This window comes from Schistocerca piceifrons, chromosome 1 (assembly GCF_021461385.2).
Source record: "Schistocerca piceifrons isolate TAMUIC-IGC-003096 chromosome 1, iqSchPice1.1, whole genome shotgun sequence".
Lineage (NCBI taxonomy): Eukaryota > Metazoa > Arthropoda > Insecta > Orthoptera > Acrididae > Schistocerca > Schistocerca piceifrons.
This window is the reverse complement of record NC_060138.1, coordinates 568898168-568920205: the sequence shown is the minus strand read 5'-3', so window position 1 is coordinate 568920205 and position 22038 is coordinate 568898168. Positions and strand designations below refer to the sequence as shown.

The following is a 22038-nucleotide window of genomic DNA, read 5'->3' as shown; positions in this document are numbered from 1 at the left end:
TGGTAGGAAATGTGTTACATTGTATGAAATGAACATCAACTAATTTTTAAACCAGTAATAATAGTGACTCACATTTTTTCTGAAGAACACGTTTCCGACTGGGTTTCAGTGCTTGCCACTTTGTCAGACAATCGATCAGAAATGTGAGCCATGCACTGGAAATTTCCTGGGGCATATGGGCAGAACTCTGCTGAAGTATGCATTGCAAATTTGGGACCTTTGATATGCCCCACTCCATTACAGCCCAAAATTGGACATTCTGAGTTACTTCCAGTTTCTTCTGGCACTGAAATTGTTCAAACATGTATTGAAATAACTGTGACACCACAAAGGAGCTGAAGACAGAGATGCATCACATATGTCATGATCTAGATGCATCACATATGTCATGATCTTACACACATCCACCAAACACTATTTTAAAAAATTTCTGCGTACCTTTACTAAGGCAAAACTGTTTAGCTCTTTGCACAAGGTTTACAAATAAATGAAATATTTACAACAGCAAAAACGTTATGCCACTTACCGAGTGGTGGTTCCAGTGGATGACCGGTCTTTTGACACCAACCAACAGGATGTAAATCTGGAGCGTCATCATCCACCCAGTAACCGTACTCCCGTGGCCAACCATCAAATTCAATTCTCAGCTGGTGACCACGCACTGCAGAAACTGTGGCAACACGAATAAGTTGTGGCACTCGTTTGTCAACACATTCAAGATGCATACCAGGTCTGAAACCTGATGGTGGTCGCTGCTTAAATGCTCTCGCGGGTGCTGGTACCGATTTTGTTTCTCGGAGATACTGTGGCCAAGAGAACTGCTGAGGGAAGTGATGAGCTGAAACAAAGAAATATTTATAGTGATACCTGCTATGATAATATTGTTTAACAAGTGTTGCACTTAGTCATCTATAGATTTTGACCTCTATCATTAATATTCCACATCTGGATAAGAATAAAAAAATGAATGGCAACTATCTGTTTACAGGACAGCTACCAAACAAACCACCAGTAAGAAGCTGCAATTGTACCAGCACTTTAATGAGTAGGAAATGGATTCACTGTTGCAAAACACTGACCAACTCCAGTATGAGAAACCACGAGGAACCGTGGTGAAGCTGGGAGGGCCTATGAATTGGGAGCTTTATTCCATTTACATTTGGTAAATGTGGACAGTGAAGATGATGATTGGCTCATTGTGAGAAAATACCCCATTATCACCTATGTCTCCGATGGTGCGCTCCTTCCATTTGGAGGGTCCCCACCCCCTCAGAGCGGCCTCACCCACCTTAGATGATTGTTCACATCTCAGGTCACACTCCCAAACACCTGATAGGAACCAATCGGGAATGTGAGAAGGTAGCAGCTCAGGCAATCACCCCTCCATGGGCCTGGCCTGCACGAAGTGGTATGTGCGAATTATACCTGTTGACCTGGGGCTGAGAATTACATGTTACCCAGTGACCTGTTATGCTTCAGACACGTGGAGTGGACTTCGGGAGCACACAGGGAGGAAGAAGAAAAAGAGAAGCCTCAAATGCCAAAGCAGAGGAAGGATAAGAGAAGGTGAATGATGAAAGGAAAATAGGTACAAAAAACAGTGGTGAGACTGTTCTTATGTCAACTACTGAAAATGGGGAACACATTCCCAAAAACACCCCAGACATGTTCCCCAAGGGAGGGAAATAGGAACAGCAAGAGGACAGACAAGCAACACTGAAGGGAAAAAATGCTGCAAAGGTTTGGGCCTCATGGTAGCCAAGCACGAACCTGCTAAAGAGTGGCGAGCCCCTGGGGGGACGAAATGCCTGTGACTGGACTGCAATAGGAGATGGTGAGTAGACACCCGAGTTGATCACAAGGAAATGACCCATGGAGTGGAGGACTGTGAGTAGAACTGGAATAGGGATTATGATGAGAGTTAGTTGAAGCCCTGGTGGAGAACGTGATTGAGCTTTTCAAGGCCAGGGTAATACTGGGTAATCAGAAGAGTGCTCGTCAGTGGCTGTTTAATAGACTTACTGATCTCAGAAGAGCAGCATGGCAGGCTTGTTTATGGATGGGCTGGATAGGATGTTGTCTGACTATAAAGGCTCTGGTAAGGTTATCGGTATATTTTAACGACTTCTGCTTTCCACTGCAGATGCAGTGTTGACAGATGATGATACTGTATGGAAGAGACTTTTTGACATGGAACGGTTGACAGCTGTCAAAGTGGAGGTACTATTGGAGGTTGGTATGCTTGATAGGTACAGATGTATTTACGGAGCCATCTCAGATGTGGACATCGACATCTAGGAAGGGTACTCAAAGAGTTGAGAAGAATCAGGTGAAGCAGATTTGGGAATGGGTGTTACAGTTATGGAGGAAAGAGCAAAGGTTGTTCTTGTTGGAATCCATATCATGAAAATGTCATCAAAGAATCTGAAGCAGACAAGAGATTTTGGGTGTTGACCAGATAGGAAAGATTCCTCCAGATGGCCCATAAATAAGTTGAAATAGCATGGGATCATGAAAGTACCCATGGCAGTACCATGAGTTTGTTTGTAGATTTGGCCCTGGAAAGTGAAATAATTGCAGGTCAGGATGTGGTTTGCTAAGAGGATTAAGAAAGAGGTGGTAGTTTTGGTATAAGGACAGTGCTGGAAAAGGGAGTGGTCCATGGACATGGGGGATGTTGGTGTACAAGAACGTCACATCCACAGTGACCAAAAAGAAGTCTAGTGGTAATAGAACAGGAACTATGGAGGGGCGCTGAAGGAAGGGATCAGTGTCTTGAATGTAGGATGGGCAACAAAGGCAGAGATTTGCTATGTAGGAGCATTATTCCCAGTTATAATGCAACCTGTAGGGGGAGACACATAGGGTTGGGTTTGTGGAATATATAAAAGGTAGGAGTGCAAGGGGGAGGGGGGAGGGGATTAAATGGGGAGAGATTTAAGAAAGGAAGGCAGGGCTAGGTTAGAAGTGAGGAGTTGCTGAAAGATTACCAAGGGAAGAACTGGGTAGAAGGGGTGAAGATTCACATATGAAGGGAAGCTGGGACTGCTACTACAGAACAAACTTCTGCCTTTGTTGACTAACACCTCCAAACTACTGTCCGTAACTTCCCATCCTACATTCGAGATGCTGTTCACTTCCTTCACCACCTCTCCATACTTCCTGTCCTGTTACCACTAGGCTCCTTTTAGGTCACTGTGGATGTGATGTCCTTCAGCATCCACCATGCCCATGGTCTTGTAGCAATGAAACACTATCTTTTCCAATGTCCTCTTGATACCAACACCATCACCTCTTTCCTAATCCTGTTAGCTAATCACATCCTGACCCACAATAATGTCATTTTCCAAGGCCAAATCTACAAACAAATTCATGGTACTGCCATAGATACTTGCACGATTCCATCCTATGCCAACTTCTTTATGGGTCATCTGGAGGAATTCTTCTTATCCAGTCAACACCTAAAACCTCTTGTCTTTTTCAGATTTGCTGATGATATTTTCATGATATGGACTGCGGCAAGGACAATCTTTGCTTTTCTCCATAACCATAACACCCGCTTCACCTGGTCCTTCCCAACACATCAAGCGCCCTTTCTAGACATCAATCTCCGCCACCCAGATGGCTCCATAAATACATCTGTTCATATGAACAGTACCCACCTCCAACAGTGCCTCCACTTTGACAGCTGTTCCTGTCCCATGTCAAAAAGTCTTTTCTGTGTGTCCTCACCACCTGTGGACAGTGAAACTGCAGTAGAAAGCAGGAATTGTCAAAAATACCAATAACCTTAACAGAGCCTTTGCTGTCAGACATATCCTATCCAGCTCATCAATAAACAAATCTGTCATGCCATCTGCTGTTCTGAGATCAATAAGTCACTGACCAGCACTCTACTGATCACCTAGTATTACCTTGGCCTCAGAAAGCTCAACCACATTCTCCATCAGGGCTTCCATTAACTCTCATCGTAATCCCTATTCTAATCATATTCCCAATCCTGCACTCAATAGGTCATTCCCTTAAGGTTAGCCCAGTTGCAGGACCTGTCCCAAACACCCTACAAGCACCTCATACTGTAGTCCAGTCATAGGCATATTCTACCCAATAACAGCCAGGGCCATGTTACATAATAGCCAAGCAGCAATTACTGTACAGAATTCTATGTGGGCATGACAAGTAAACAACTGTTTACTTGCAGGAACTGCCACCGCCAAACTGTGACAAATCACAAACTTCATCATTTAGTTGCCCAATATGCTGCAAACCACAACATAAATGACTTTTACAGTTGCTTCACTATGCAGAACCTTTGAATTCTCCTTTCTCTGAGCTACACAGATGGTAACTGTCTGTCAATCATATCCTGCACTCTCGCAACCCCCCTGGCCTAAATCTCTGCTCTCATTGCCTCATCTTACCTTTTCCCTTCTCTCTTCTGTCGACCTAAGTCTTCCTCCTTTCCCTACCCCATATGGTCTCTCTCTCTCTCTCTCTCTCTCTCTCTCTCTCTCTCTCTCTCTCTCTCTCCCTCCCCCCCCCCCCCCACCTCCACCTCTCTTTTTCAAGCCCTCTCCCCTCCCTTTCTGTCTTTTCATCTTCACCTTTCTCTCTTCCTGCCCCCCTCTCCCTTGTTACATCTCTTTTTGCTGTCCTCTCTGTACTCTCCTCTTCTTCTTGTGTGCCCACACAGTCATCTGTCCAAAGACCTGCTTCTTTCCCATTAGCCCCTCCTTACATTCTTATCTATTCCTTCCCCATGTCCATCTGTTCAGGCAACTACTTTCAATAATCGAGTATCAATCGAGTATCAATAACACAGGCCAACGAAAAATTTTTTTGATGAACTTTTTTTACTCTGATGCTGATCTTTATAGATTTTTATGAGCTGAAACGAAATCTAGCCTTAGTTTTTTTGTATCACCCATAGTTTTCAAGCAATATGTTTTTTATTATATAGTATAAAAATCCTATGCTATACAGTAAACAGGGAAATTAATGAAATGCTTTATTACAACATAAGTGTGGTTTGAATTTAAGTAAGCTACTTAAAACAATGATAAGTGTTAATAGAGGTTTCAATTGTCAGCTGGAATTGATTTATATTTTCTTTCTCTTTTTTCTTTGAAGCTTTTTGTGTAGCTTTTTCTACGATGAGTCGCTTGCTGAACTTCTTGGTGAAGTGACCAACAGCAGTCCCCCATCATGTTGGTGTTCCAGCGGCCTTGGTAGCATTTTTCCATCACTTTAATGTCCTGGTGAAAATGCTCTCCTTGCTTCTCATTAACATCTCCCATACTGTCCGGGAAGTAATCAAGGTGACTGTTCAAAAAGTTAACTTTCAGGCACATTAAACATCCTAAAGTTTTAAACTTATTTAACATTGTAGCTATAATAGAAACATATTCTGGGTCTTTTTCAGATCCTAAGAACTTTGTAATGACTTGCTTGAATGATACCCATGCTTCTTTCTCATTTAAGGTATTGTGGATTCAAAGTTCCCCATCAAACATCAATTTTCTAATGTCAGGTCCGACAAAGGCATCTTCTTTTAGTTTAGCTTCTGAAAGGTGTGGAAACTTCTGGCAGAGATACTTAAAACACGGTCCATCTTTAGGCAAAGCCTTTACAAACTGTTTCATTAGGCCTAACTTTATATGAAGAGGTGGTAGGAGTACATTTTTTAAATCTACAAGATTTTAGTATAGAATGTTCTTCTCACCAGGTTTTAAAGACTCCCTCACAGGCCAGTTCTTTCTGCACCAGTGTTGATCCCTAGCTCTACTGTCCCATTCACACAATAAACATGGAAATTTGGTAAAACCACCTTGCTGACCAAGGAGCATGCATGTTACTTTTAGATTGCAACATATCATCCAACTATGAGCAGAATAGCTTATTTTATTTAGCACTATTTCTAAGTTTTCATAGCTTTCTTTCATATGTACAGAATGTCCAACAGGTACAGATGCATACATTACCATTATGTAATAAAACAGCCTTTAAACTAGTTTTGGATGAATCAATAAACAGCCTCCAGTCTTCCTTTTTGTATACAATACCAAACTCATTCATCAGGCCAGGAATGTCTGAGCAGTACACTAAATCACCTTCTTGTTAAAAAAAACTTGGAAAATTGCTGCTCTCTCTTTCTATTTATGTATATGCTGTGTTCCGACTGCCAATAAGTTCTTTTCTTTTAATCTAGAGCCAAGCAATTCAGCTTTTTCTTTCGTTAAGCCCAGATCCCTTACCAAATCGTTAAGCTCGGTCTGAGTAAACAATTTGGGCTCTAGACTTTCTGTATTATAATGGAATTCATCATCATCTGGTTCATTTAAATCAGATTTTATATTAGTTCTTGGCTCCCTCCACATCATAGGAACAGCAAATCTAAAGGCTTTTTTTCCTCCTTTTTGGACCATTTTCTCAATCTTCAACACACAAATAACATACCTTACGTGGTGCCCAAGATTTATCTTGATCACGAAGTTTAGATCCAAAGTATGATAGATAAACCTTTTTCACAAAGTCTGTAATGTTTCTTTTGTGTTTTTTAATCACAAATTCACCACAAATATAACAAAAACCGTCAGCAGAGTTTTTACAACCACAATTAGACATTGTACTGAGCACATGTACAGGAAACGGGGAAAGTGAGGTTAGGTTGACAGTAAACAAAACAGCATCTGTTAACACAAAAATAGAATCGACCTTTTTTTGCCACCAAACGTTTTTCAGCAGTGCTACCAATGTCATCTACATTCATTACACCTCCTTTTTAAATTATTTTAACTATATAAAAGCTGTTAATGTCTTTAAAAAAATTGCTTAATTTAATAAATTTAACTGTAAAATGTAAAGAAATGATGGGTGACACAGTTTTTAAGTATCATATTTGGATTCCCCACCCTAAAAAACATGAAGAGTAATGTATTTTCAGCAGAAAAGTTTTTCCATCATTGGCCTGTGTAATCTGTGTTGTGTGCATGGGAGTGTGTGTTTGGGTATCTTTGTAGTTGTGTGTGTGAATATGTGTCCTTACCATAGAAAAAGAGCTATTGCTCAAAATATAGTATGAATGTTGTTGTTCTCATGTGTTTCTGTGCTCCATGCATCAAAAATCCCCTATAAATGAGTGGTTGCCTTTCCCCTATTTTACGTATTGCTCTATATAGGAATGTCCATTATTGTTAAAAATCTCCGATATCAAATTTTAATGGGACCTTAGAATAATTTCATATTAGTTTTTTGACATTTTTAACAATCTCACAAATCACAAACAAAATTTGCACTATCACTGTTTTAAATGGAGATAATTCTGACTTACTGTTGAAGCATTAGTCACATGACTTGTTTTGTATAAGTAACGAAGGCTTTTCATAATCCTGTTCAGTGGTTTTCAGAAATGTATAAAATCCAACTTAATTTTTCTCTATCCAAAATAAAAAAATATTGTTGTTATAATGGATCGAAATCTCTACTTAGAACTTACTTTTAGGTGGTGTAAGCTGACGATTGTGCTCTTCACACCAGCCAACAGGATGTATGTATGGAGATGAGGGATCAGCCCAATAATCAAACGCTTCATCCAAACCATCAAAATGTACTAGTATCCTGTTATCAACAATGTCTGCCACTGTAGCCACACATACCAAGTTTTTGTTCTTGCGATCCACTGCCTCCAACTTCATACCTATACGGAAGCCACTAGGACACACAGCCTGTAAAAACAATTTGAACAAAAACTGTTACTGTATTAGGTGTTCGCATCACCAACATGGACATTTAGGAACTAACACACAATCAATAGATCTTTTTTTCATTACTTTTGGCAGATCAGGACTATTACTTACAACATCTCTCGAGGTTGTCCCTATTATTATTATTATTATTATTATTATTATTATTATTATTATTATTATTTTTGTAATTAACTCACCCCCTCCCCAAAATACACATACTGCTGAAAAGGACCACAGAAAGCAATTGTACAGCACAGACTATTGACATAATTCCACTCTAGGGATGGTTTGGATTGATATGAAAATAGAAGTAACAAACTTGTTTCCCTCCCCAAGGTAAGTCTTTCCGCACCCGGGATTGGGGTGGCTCCTTGCCCTCTTCCTTGAGGCCCGCATCCCTTCGTCTTTCCCTCTCCTTCCCTCTTTCCTGGTGGGGCGGCCGTTGGTTGCAGGGGCTTGAATTTTGTGTGTGTGTTTGTGTTTGTTTGTTTGTGTGTCTATCGGTCTGCCAGCGCTTTTGTTTGGTAAGTCACATCATCTTTTTTTTAGATATATTTTTCCCACGTGGAATGTTTCCCTGATGATGTGACTTACCAAACGAAAGCGCTGGCAGGTTGATAGACACACACACACACAAACAAACACAAACACACACACAAAATTTCAAGCTTTCGCAACCAACGGTTGCTTCTTCAGGAAAGAGGGAAGGAGAGGGAAAGACAAAAGGATGTGGGTTTTAAGGGAGAGGGTAAGGAGTCATCCCAATCCAGGGAGTGGAAAGACTTACCTTAGGGGGGAAAAAAGGACAGGTATACACTCGCACATACACATATCCATCTGCACATACACAGACACAAGCAGACATTTGTAAAGGCAAAGAGTTTGGGCAGAGATGTAAGTCGAGGCGGAAGTACAGAGGCAAAGATGTTGTTGAATGACAGGTTAGGTATGAGCGGCGGCAACTTGAAATTAGCGGAGGTTGAGGCCTGGTGGGTAACGAGAAGAGAGGATATACTGAAGGGCAAGTTCCCATCTCTGGAGTTCTGACGGGTTGGTGTTAGTGGGAAGTATCCAGATAACCCGGACGGTGTAACACTGTGCCAAGATATGCTGGCCGTGGACCATGGCATGTTTAGCCACAGGGTGATCCTCATTACCAACAAACACTGTCTGCCTGTGTCCATTCATGCGAATGGACAGTTTGTTGCTGGTCATTCCCACATAGAAAGCTTCACAGTGTAGGCAGGTCAGTTGGTAAATCACGTGGGTGCTTTCACATGTGGCTCTGGCTTTGATCGTGTACACCTTCCGGGTTACAGGACTGGAGTAGGTGGTGGTGGGAGGGCGCACGGGACAGGTTTTACACCGGGGGCAGTTACAAGGGTAGGAGCCAGAGGGTAGGGAAGATGGTTTGGGGATTTCATAGGGATGAACCAAGAGGTTACGAAGGTTAGGTGGACGGCGGAAAGACACTCTTGGTGGAGTGGGGAGGATTTCATGAAGGATGGATCTCATTTCGGGGCAGGATTTGAGGAAGTCGTATCCCTGCTGGAGAGCCACATTCAGAGTCTGATCCAGTCCTGGGGAGTATCCTGTCACAAGTGGGGCACTTTTTGGGTTCTTCTGTGAGAGGTTCTGGGTTTGAGGGGATGAGGAAGTGGCTCTGGTTATTTGCTTCTGTACGAGGTCAGGAGGGTAGTTGCGGGATGCAAAAGTTGTTTTCAGGTTGTTGGTGTAATGGTTCAGGGATTCAGGACTGGAGCACATTCATTTGCCATGAAGGCCTAGGCTGTAGGGAAGGGACCGTTTGATATGGAATGGGTGGCAGCTGTCATAATGGAGGTACTGTTGCTTGTTGGTGGGTTTGATGTGGGACGGATGTGTGAAGCTGGCCACTGGACAGATGGAGGTCAACATCAAGGAAAGTGGCATGGGATTTGGAGTAGGACCAGGTGAATCTGATGGAACCAAAGGAGTTGAGGTTGGAGAGGAAATTCTGGAGTTCTTCTTCACTGTGAGACCAGATCATGAAGATGTCATCAATAAATCTGTACCAAACTTTAGGTTGGCAGGCCTGTGTAACCAAGAAGGCTTCCTCTAGGCGACCCATAAATAGGTTGGCATACGAGGGGGCCATCCTGGTACCCATGGCTGTTCCCTTTAATTATGACAGCTGCCACCCATTCCACATCAAACGGTCCCTTCCCTACAGCCTAGGCCTTTGTGGCAAACGAATCTGCTCCAGTCCTGAAACCCTGAACCATTACACCAACAACCTGAAAACAACTTTTGCATCCCGCAACTACCCTCCTGACCTGGTACAGAAGCAAATAACCAGAGCTACTTCCTCATCCCCTCAAACCCAGAACCTCTCACAGAAGAACACCAGAAGTGCGCCACTTGTGACAGGATACTTCCCGGGACTGGATCAGACTCTGAATGTGGATCTCCAGCAGGGATACGACTTCCTCAAATCCTGCCCCGAAATGAGATCCATCCTTCATGAAATCCTCCCCACTCCACCAAGAGTGTCTTTCCGCTGTCCACCTAACCTTCGTAACCTCTTGGTTCATCCCTATGAAATCTCCAAACCATCTTCCCTACCCTCTGGCTCCTACCCTTGTAATTGCCCCTGGTGTAAAATCTGTCCTGTGCACCCTCCCACCACCACCTACTCCAGTCCTGTAACCCGGAAGGTGTACACAATCAAAGGCAGAGCCACATGTGAAAGCACCCACATGATTTACCAACTGACCTGCCTACACTGTGAAGCTTTCTATGTGGGAATGACCAGCAACAAACTGTCCATTCACACGAATGGACACAGGCAGACAGTGTTTGTTGGTAATGAGGATCACCCTGTAGCTAAACATGCCTTGGTGCACGGCCAGCACATCTTGGCACAGTGTTACACCGTCCGGGTTATCTGGATACTTCCCACTAACACCAACCCGTCAGAACTCCAGAGATGGGAACTTGCCCTTCAGTATATCCTCTCTTCTCGTTACCCACCAGGCCTCAACCTCCGCTAATTTCAAGTTGCCGCCGCTCATACCTAACCTGTCATTCAACAACATCTTTGCCTCTGTACTTCCGCCTCGACTTACATCTCTGCCCAAACTCTTTGCCTTTACAAATGTCTGCTTGTGTCTGTGTATGTGCAGATGGATATGTGTATGTGCGAGTGTATACCTGTCCTTTTTTCCCCCTAAGGTAAGTCTTTCCACTCCCTGGATTGGGATGACTCCTTACCCTCTCCCTTAAAACCCACATCCTTTTGTCTTTCCCTCTCCTTCCCTCTTTCCTGAAGAAGCAACCGTTGGTTGCGAAAGCTTGAAATTTTGTGTGTGTGTTTGTGTTTGTTTGTGTGTGTGTGTCTATCAACCTGCCAGCGCTTTCGTTTCGTAAGTCACATCATCAGGGAAACATTCCACGTGGGAAAAATATATCTAAAAAAAAGATGATGTGACTTACCAAACAAAAGCGCTGGCAGACCGATAGACACACAAACAAACAAACACAAACACACACACAAAATTCAAGCCCCTGCAACCAACGGCCGCCCCACCAGGAAAGAGGGAAGGAGAGGGAAAGACGAAGGGATGCGGGCCTCAAGGAAGAGGGCAAGGAGCCACCCCAATCTCGGGTGCGGAAAGACTTAGCTTGGGGAGGGAAACATTCCACGTGGAAAAAAAAAAACCTAAAAACAAAGATGATGTGACTTACCAAAAGAAAGCGCTGGCAGGTCGATAGACACACAAACAAACACAAACATACACACAAAATTCAAGCTTTCGCAACCAATGGTTGCTTCGTCAGGAAAGAGGGAAGGAGAGGGAAAGACGAAAGGATGTGGGTTTTAAGGGAGAGGGTAAGGAGTCATTCCAATCCCGCGAGCGGGAAGACTTACCTTAGGGGGAAATAAGGATGGGTACACACTCGCGCGCGCGCGCGCCCACCCACACACACACACACCCACACGCACACACACACACACACACACACACACACACACACACACACACACACACACACACATACCCAGACACAAGCAGACATATTCAAAAGCAAAATTAGCCCTTGAATATGTCTGCCTGCGTCTGCACATGTGTGGATGGACATGTGTGCGTGTGCGAGTGCAACCCCCCCCCCCCCCCCCCCAAGGCAAGTCCCACCGCTCCCGGGACCAGAACGACTCCCCACCCTCCCCCCCAAAAATTCAGTAAATACTCACAGAAACAAGTTATCTGTTATTGAACATAGTCCCCTTTTAGAGATTTACACTTTTCCAAGTGTCTTGCAAAAAATATTAATTGTGACTCTAAAATATACCCGTCTCAATGATGAGCTAATTTCAGATATATAATATAGGGAAACATTCCACGTGGGAAAAATTTGTCAAAAAACAAAGATGATGTGACTTACCAAACGAAAGCGCTGGCAGGTCGAAAGACACACAAACAGACACACAAAATTCGAAAAGCTTGAATTTTGTGTGTATGTTTGTGGAAATTAGCTCATAATTGAGACAGGGGTATATTTTAGAGTCACAATTAATACTTTTTGCAAGACACTTGGTAAAGTGTAAATATATATGAAATTAGCTCATAATTGAGGACAGGGGTATATTTTAGAGTCACAATTAATACTTTTTGCAAGACACTTGGAAAAAGTGTAAATCTCTAAAAGGGGACTATGTTCAATAACAGATAATTTGTTTCTGTGAGTATTTAGTGAACTGCCCGCATAACCCATTAGCATTGAAAATTGTAGTTTGAATTCAGGAAACAGCTAAGAAAATGTTTTACTAGTTCTTTTCAGAGAACTGGGTAGTTCTGTATTACCCATCAGACCACAAGGTTTTGAGACTGTATTACTAAAAATAGAGGAAAGTTCAGGTGTTCTACAAAGTCTCTCCCCACTTGAGTACAGGACATCTGTACAAACCATGTGAAAGTGTCAGAATAGTCCTTCTTTGGTATGTTGTTCAACTTGGATGTCGTATTCATGTTTTCTCCAGTCTTGGTGAACCATCTGAGGACCATTCTGCCCTTTGTCATTTTTGTGGTAGGTTCGTACAGATAACAAGTCTTGTAACACATGATGATTTGCTCCAAAAAAGAATTGTCTGCATTTTTTATTTAAATAAAACTGCAATATGCGTCCATACACTGTTCTTTTTGTTTGGGAATCAAGAGGTGTGAACAAATTTTGCATGCACTTTTCTTCTTCAAAATATTCTGAAGAATTGCTTGAACATTTGATTTAGAGATGTTGCTCCACTGTGATTCATGACACAACAATGCTATCATATTACTACTGCACGTCCACTCCCTAATTTCACCAGCTCACAACTGACTGGATGAATGAAATTCTGTTTATAGTTGTTAGTTCAAGCTACCACCATAGTCACTATTCTTGTGTCATTTATAAAGCAGCAATGAAATCAGTATCAGAACTTTTTGAGCAGACAGTATCAGCTATGCACTGGAAAGTGGAGGACTATAATGAAGATGTGTTACACATTAAACGACCTACAAAACAAAGGCTGATCTGAGTACCAAGAGGTGGTATACACTTGCTTGTCTCTGGCCTTTGAAGCAATGTATCAAGCCTTTTATCAGAGGATCTATAGTAATCAGAACTGTGGTGCAACATGCCATTTTTCACACACAAAAATCATTGCCAAAGGTGAAGGGCATGTCAACTGTTAGAAAACAAATGCTCTAGAACTTATTTAGCATCAACCAGGGCTACTAAGACAATCACTGGGGCACACTTGTGAAGATATACAGAGGGGAAAACACACAAAACTCAACAGGAGAGGGTAAGAGGCAGATCAGCACAAAAATAGTGATGAAAATGTTTGCTTCCAAATAGAAAAGTGAAAAAAGAAAGAAAATTAATATCGAAATAGCCTTGAAAATAGCAACTACAGAGGCAGAATGAGAAAAGATACTTGGTAAACAGGATAAGACACAATATCACTATTAGGACACAATTATTGTAATTTTCTCACTGCACAATTTCTCTCTCTCAATATACAGTTTAAATGATTAAATTTTTCTATCCTTTATGAATATTTTTTGGTTCTTCCTACCTTCTTTATTCCTTTCTCCTGATGAATACTTTTTTTTTAAATAAAAATGTAAGGTGGGCTATTTTTATCTGCACATGTGGATTTGTCATCCTATTGAGATAACTCTTGTCTCAGTGTTTCATTACCAGGTGATATTCTATGTAATGACTGTTATCAAATTTTAAATGTTTGTGTCAAAAGCAAATTAAAATCCAATTATTAATATGCCAGAAGAAGAGTAGTATGTTGTCTGAAAAGTACATTAATGCTTTCGGTAGAGTTAGGCAGACAATCAATTTGGCTTGTGGATACACAAGCTGGGCTAGTAAACCATACCAAATGATTCATGAGAGTACAAATATTTTGTGGTGTCACCACCAGACACCACACTAGCTAGGTGGTAGCCTTTAAATCGGCCGCGGTCCGTTAGTATACGTCGGACCCGCGTGTCGCCACTATCAGTGATTGCAGACCAAGCGCCGCCACACGGCAGGTCTAGAGAGACTTCCTAGCACTCGCCCCAGTTGTACAACCGACTTTGCTAGCGATGGTTCACTGACAAAATATGCTCTCATTTGCCGAGACGATAGATTAACATAGCCTTCAGCTACGTCATTTGCTACGACCTAGCAAGGCGCCATTATCAGTTACTATTGATAGTGTGAATAATGTACCGTCAAGACCGACTTTCACCATTAATGGATTAAAGTTAAGTATTCCACCAGCTAAGTCCGTTTTTCTAAATTCTAATTTCCTTGTCCTGTTCCAGACCTCACGTCAGCCTGCGTGAGCTAAAACGCGTGCCTTTCAGCCTCCTTCTAGTAACACGGTGTTGGCTCTCCTGCCAACCAAAACATATTTCATGTTAAATAATACAGTGAATATAATCATTCTTCACCAAGGAACTTTTTTCTGTACTAATTGCCATACTTTCTCTTTGTTAAACCTTAGAAGTGTCGTAGTCATTAGGTTACTGGGAACTTGTATTATTAACCTTACTATTACCATGAAAAAACTTTGTTAAATAAATCTTTGACCAAGAGCACAGACTTTCTTCCACCTTAAAGGCACTGTGAGGCTGATAGATATTTACAAAATTGAAATGGATCTTTATCCTTCATTCTTCTTACAAATAAGAAGCGTAAGGGGCAGTCAAATTAAAACAACACAGATTTAAAAAATTAAGTAAACTGTTAACTATTTCAAAAGTAATCACCGTAACTGTTAACACATTTATCCCCCTGTAAGACAAAATGGTCAATGCCTTCATGAAGAAATGTTTGCAATTGCCTAAGGAATCATGGCAGTACCCAGCCATGCACCTCTTTGAAGCGCATTGATGGCCACAAATGTTTTTCTTCAGGGTTCAAAAATGTGGAAATCACATGAGGAGGGATCAGAAATGAATGGAGGATGTATAACGGGCCCCACACGAGTGGCAGACCACAGTGATCTGTCGCATGTGATATTACTGCAATCAGTTGCTTGCTCACCTCGACGCAAGTGATTTAGCAAGTAATTTCAAACAGTATAAAAAATGCCATTGCATCGAGAACTTTTGCTATGGAAAAGGATCTGCTATTTTTAGAAGCAGTTGCAGTTGATTTCTGTATCTCCACAAATACTTGCAAAAAACAAATTGAAAAATGTGTATTGCAATTTATTAAACTTGCTTTACGATGCTTTTCTTGGAAACTGTAGGTTACTTAACAGCATATATAATTATTTTCACTGATTCCAAGAAGACTGTTCATCTTTCAAGTGTGCTAATACAATTTATTTTTCATTTATCAGTCCTCAATTTCTTTTTTATTCATTGTTATTATAGTTTAACTTTAAGTAGTTGCACAACACATTTTGTTTTGCAAGCTCAATGCATGTATAGAAATGTCAATAGAACAACTGCTGTTTATCATAACTCATTCTAGGAAGGAGAGTTTGATTACATGAAATGACAAGGGCTTTGAGTGTAGCTGCATAACAGATTTGGCCTGAGCTTTAAATTAAGATGCACACTTAATATTATGGTAGCTGTGTGCTATTCTGTTAAGAAGTTAAAAACTTTAATAATAAGAGTAACTGTTTCATAAATAACTCAAAATCAGCAGATAAGGCCTAGTATATCTAGACTATAATTATAAACCTCCAACCAATTCTGCTTCTACAGCACTACAAAACCGGAGGCTGTATTTTGTATTACTTCTTAATATAAATGGCAACTTTGGCCTCGACTTCACTTCTCAGAGTAGTTTGTGATCCCTGAATACCTATTAATTCCAATGTAAAATTCTTACTCAACATGGGCAAGAGGAAACGAAACAAAAATGCACAACCATACTTAATAACTTGAGGAAGGAGTTACACTCATATCGTTGCTAACCAGCCGTCAGCTGTCTGTGTGTATGAATTGATGTAATCCACCAGATTGTCTGGGATTTCCATTGTGATCAAAAACCAATTGCTGTGATCTGTCCACACACATAAAATCTACAAAGCAATCAGTCATCCATTAGACAGATGCTGTGATCTGTTGCTCTTGTGGGCAGGGGTGGGGTGGGGGGGGGGGGGGGGGAGGGGGCCTTAAGGGCTTCCCATTGAAATCTCTGCAGTGTAATTGAAGCAACCTTGGAAATGTACAGACGAGCATTATCCTGCAACAGAATGATGATGTCCGTCAACATCCCTGGGCTTTTGGACTTGACTGCGCGTCTAGATTTCTGCAGTGCCCACATACCACTGTGTATCATTTGAAGCACATCATTAAATCCAAACACTCAGAAATGTTGATAGACCAGCAACATTCTGTTGCAAGGTAATGTCTGACCACATGATGTCGAGGGTGTTTTCACTAAGAAGCAGCAATTCGTTGGGATGCCTTTACACAACCTCTCTACAGTACCAATCTCTCCCCATGCAATTTCCATATTTTTGAAGTCCTGAAGAAAGACTTTTGTGGCTATCTATTTGCTTCAGCCAAAGGGATGCATGTATGGGTACAGTCTTGGGTACAGTCCCACAATTATTGAATAATGAAATAAGCTTATAACAATACTTGTATTTGGTATGACAGGTTTCAAAAATTGTACAAAATCTGAGTGTTAACCATTTCACTAAAATGGAAAACAAATAATCTGAACAAAATTGGAGTATTCAAAAAATGGAATAAATTTTGTGTACTAACTTACATTTCCAGGCTTATTGGCAAAGAGATTCCTCGGAGCAGCCTGAGCATGACACTGCTTGAGATAGGCATTCCAGTTGAAACTGGCAGGCGAATAGCCTTTTGGTGGATGTAGCTTATGATTGTTTTTCTCACACCAACCCGCTGGGAAAATATCAACTGAATCCGCATTTACCCAAAAGTCATAGTTGTCAGGGTAGCCATCAAAGTGCAGTCTGATACGATAGCCTGTTTGGAAAGAGACAGTGTAATTACTTTACAAATAAAATTTTAGTAAGTGAAAATACAGGATTTAGTTCAGCCCACTTTCATTCATTTCTGTTTATCTCCTGAGTATGTATTCATAACTTAGTATCTCACTTTTCTGCATTACTTCAAATAGTGCCTGCAATTGCAGTGTTACCAAAGCTTGAAAAGTTACTTATAACAATTTTGCTTTAGGACACCTACATTTTACATGACCGGCTCTTTTATTTAGGTTTACTAAGAAATTTTCATTACTATGATTTTGTTTCTTATTTAAAAGTCAACAATAATACTACCATATCATCAGAAGTCAATATTCTATTACTGACTGAGATGGATTTATTGGTTAACATAAATGTTACTAATGCAGGCAATAAGTAAAGGAAAAACTAAGTATATAAAGCAGGAGATGTGAGAATTAATTATAATGTTCCTATACAAAAGTAATCATTTTAAGGCAGGAATTCACTATTCAATATCCAATAATCACTTGAATGCCACAAATGTCAGATATTTGGTAACAGTATCTGTGTCTTGTTATTTTTTTATTTAACTGAATTCTTTAGTTGTGTTTCAGGTGTTAATAATAGTAATGAATTTATAGGTACACAGATGTTACATATTTGTCGTATATCATTAGATATTCAATTCTAACCTTGTACATCAGAAACAGTGAGCACACAAAAATATGATGGATGTTCAGGATCAATTCCCTCAAGTTTCATGCCAACTTTGAAGCCATTTTTCATATATGGAAAAGGGTCACGAAACAGCTTCTGTGGAGCTTGTTTCCCTTTACAATGTTCCAGATATTTTGGCCATAAGAAACCTTTCTTGCTTGAGAGCCATGAAACAGTGGTCTGGAAAAAAATAAACTCATGACAAATAAAGAAATCTATACTAAAGCAACAATCATTGTTGTATTTCTGACACAGAGTCCTCATAATCTCTAGTTAAAATTTGCCACAGTAAAAATAAACATTGCATACTGGAGGTTGTTTTTGTTACTAGTATTACATAGATGGATATGACTCTCTTAAAATGCTTCCCAACAGTTAACAATAAACTTCATAAATGAATTATTGACTTTTTTAAGTTAGTTTCACAGCATTTGCAAGACATTATTTTGGAAATCAGTGGAAAATCTATGTCAGAAAGGTTCCTGGGAAGTTTCTCTCCCTCTATGCTCAACTGAGCACGAGCTTCATCACCACAGAGTATGCTGTTAGTGAGATGCTAAGTCTTAACCCTCAACCAAGTCTAGGACCATGATATATCTAGCATGTAATATAACATTTTTTAGTTCCTGTAAGCTTCTTCACCACAAAGAAACTCACTGCCAAGTGGGAGGCCTGACATGGCCAACCTTTTTTCTTAAATCATATCTTTTGCTGTGGAATCCAGTCATCCTAACAGTAGTGTTGACAAAGAATAGTTAACATATTAGTGCCTCGCATGCCCAGTCAGAACAATTACAACCAGACAACTTGTGTGTCCACGAGATACTGCCTAATCCAGCAGCATATCAGTATGCAAGTCTCTATATACTTCACATCACAGATCAAGTACCTATTATATCATCATAATCACAACACAAGATCTCACTTATACAGCACTCCAGCTATATGCACCTATAAAACAAAAACATTTCCAAAGTCCTTTCCCACTACTGCTGTACACTTATGAAACAAGCTACCCTAGACTCTGCACACAATTCAATACCCCACTGTATTTGCGAAAAATTCAAAGCACTCACTTTTTCTAATTCGTAAATGATTCCTTATCCACTCCTCCCCTCTCCATGGCATCAAAAAACACCAATGTATGATCAGTTCTCTCTGTCAAACAATGAGGCAAGCACTGACTTCTTCTTACAGTTATCTGTTTCTTTTCATGTTTTTGTCACCCATTTCATTTTTCCTCTCTTCATTACATGACACTGCAGCTTCCAAAAGTCTTGACCTCACCCACCTCTCCAATCTCATCCGCTGATGGAATGGCCTGTAGTCTAAATCCAACTGCTTGTAAACCATCTTTATATCTCTACTACTCACAAATCAAGGTAAACTTTTTTCTGCTATAACTAATACTTTTTTCACTAGTCCTGTCATTAGTATTTGTCTACCCATTGTAACGCATATGTCACAATGGACATAATGATAAAAAATGAAGAATTTATGAGTGCACTGATAAAAAAAAAATCGACATTTGCGAGTTGGGCTCACGTACTGAGGGTTCTGTACAAAGTTAATTATGTATATAGACAGATATTCATTCCAGGAATTGAGAATATTGACCGTTCTTGCCAGTTACTGACCCTGATGCTGGTGAGATATCGGTCCCAGGGATTCCAAGGTTTTCGAGGCTGTTTCAATTTTAATAATATTAATGTGACAAAGTCATGCAGGAGGCAGGCAACCATTATTATAATAATCAGCAGTTCTCCATTCAGTCTGAATGGGTCGTAATGGCAAGAGTCAGACATCAGACAAGGAATTACTTTATTGCTCGTGTGACATACCTGGAATTTATCCATCATCAGGTATCCAGGAGTGATCACCACACTTAGGTATGGCAATCCAAGTAGTATGTGTTGTGATCACTCCTGGATACCTGATGATGGATAAATTCCAGGTATGTCACATGAGCAATAAATTAATTCCTTGTCTGATGTTTGGTTTTTACCATTGTGACCCAGTTATCTTAAGTGCAGAAAAACTGATTGTTTTAATTTCAAATTTGACGTCACACAACAAATGACAAAAGAAATTTTTTTCTCTAATATAATTACAACTTAACAATTTTTGGAATTTTTCCTTTACTTGTACTGTGAAACATTACTACTTGCCAAACTTCATGAGTCTAGGTCAATAGAAAGTACCCTATAGGTTTTGATGAGCATTTGCAAGTATAAAAATATATGACCTAAATTGTCATATCTTTTAACTGCATTGACTTAGAACCTTCAACGTTTTACGCTGCCAAGTAACCATAGTCCTCAATATGTGACATAAATTTCAAACTCATATGTCTACCCATTCCTGAGAGAAAAGGTTTTTAACAGTCACACAGATAGACAGCAAAGCGACTCTCTAAGGGTTTCATTCTTTCTGATTTAGGTATGGAACTCCAGAAATACAATAAATAAATAAACATGGCAGAACAACCTGACTAGCCAAATGTTGTGGTTCTGGTGTTTAATTATACCTGAATCAAAATTATAGATAATGGGGTAAAATGCCTGACAACTAAGCTATGTGGAGCAAACTGTACTTACTAAACAGTGTAGCTTTTTCTAGGGGCAAAAGGATTAGGTGGCTGGAAAGCAACACTGTAAGTTTAGGTATTGTAATTAGTTGCTGGTCACCCAAATGAGACAGCCCATTTTGACAAACTGTCATAACAATGGAAAGAGGATCAAAATTTAAGAAAAGAAGAACATGAAATAAAACGCAGCATACGTTCGTTAAGATTTTGGGGATGGACTACACACTTTGGATCATGAATAACAATGTGAAAACATAGAACCTAAATGGCCTGGGAACGGATGAAATGAGTGGTAGCTATACTTTTCTTAATAGAAAAAAATATATTTTGGATGGGTTGGTCCCAGATTCAGTTCGGTTTTAGAGCAGATACATTTATTTTTTAGAGTAGGGAAATATGAAGAGTGACTGATTCCGACACTGAAGAAATGATGTAATAAAATGAAGGTAAGTATGATTAAAGACTCATGAAAGGCTGTTGCAAGGTAGATTGTGCTGAGAAATAATTGTTAAGGAAAAAAATTTGATACATTGCTTTGTTTCTGAGTTACTTAGCATCGTGTGCACGAATTCAAGTGGTCCACCACAGATGGTGACACCAAATGTGTTCTTTGGTTTCCTAAAACAGAACATGAGGGCTATATAAATATTGGACATGGGTTGGCAGTAAGGACTGAATGTGAGTCTAAGGCTGAGCAGTCTCATGTGATATCATCTACACTATGAGAATAACTGATACAACTGTATCTGGCAGGCCGCTTGAATCTGAAAGTGCAACAGCCTGATTGGCTACCTTCAGTGCTAATCAACTTGGAAACAGCACAATATACTAAATTTCTTTTCCTCAGCAAAGCCTATCCTGCAACACCCTAGAAGTTTTTCAGACTGTTTCTGAGCACCCTGTATAATGGATACCCAAGAACATTGTTTTATGATTTTGCACCCCCAAAGAGGTTGTGAGAAATAGAACAGGACTGATGCAGCCAACCTGTGATACGAACAACTGCATGGGAAAGAATAAGCTGCGGTCTCCTTCAGTGAAATTTTCTGTTATTCATCTGAAGTGACTATAAGAACGCAAAGTAATTACAGCTTCGTGGGAATTTCAAATCTTATCACTTCAAATACAAAATTCATGCCTTCATCATCACATGACCTCACCCTTATCAGATATATGAACTACTTAAAGCCAGAAGACCTCACAGACTGACATAAATATTTTTACCACAAAGCAAACTACATTTCACGTCCAGGGGTGATTCTAGAAGTCGGTCACGGGGGTGAGGGTGGGGCAATGGTGGTGGTGGTGGGGGGAATGGAATATCACTTAACAAAAGGAGAGTGGGGTCCTCCACCGTCAAATTGGTAAAATTTGGTGTTGCTTAAAGTAGTTTTTGGTAACTGTTTTGGAGTTCAGGGTAAAAACGTGTCTACAGAATGTGTGTGTGCCCAGGAAAATAATACGATTTGACCCAGATGTCTGGCGATTAGAAGTTTTTGTCTGGGGTCAGCAATTTACGT

The 22038-nt window shown here is 40.4% G+C and overlaps 1 protein-coding gene across 1 annotated transcript in view; it reads right to left on the bottom strand.

Annotated features, from left to right (window-relative positions):
* Positions 1-22038, bottom strand: part of LOC124751316 (lethal(3)malignant brain tumor-like protein 3) — an 82599-nt gene that overhangs the window by 21312 nt on the left and 39249 nt on the right. Inside the window, exons 8-12 of the mRNA XM_047248988.1 lie at positions 17907-18111; positions 17010-17233; positions 7496-7724; positions 527-838; positions 73-286 (exon numbers count right to left, since the gene is read on the bottom strand). Of these exons, the coding sequence (XP_047104944.1) occupies positions 73-286; positions 527-838; positions 7496-7724; positions 17010-17233; positions 17907-18111 (1184 nt within the window). The remainder of the gene's footprint in view (positions 1-72; positions 287-526; positions 839-7495; positions 7725-17009; positions 17234-17906; positions 18112-22038) is intronic.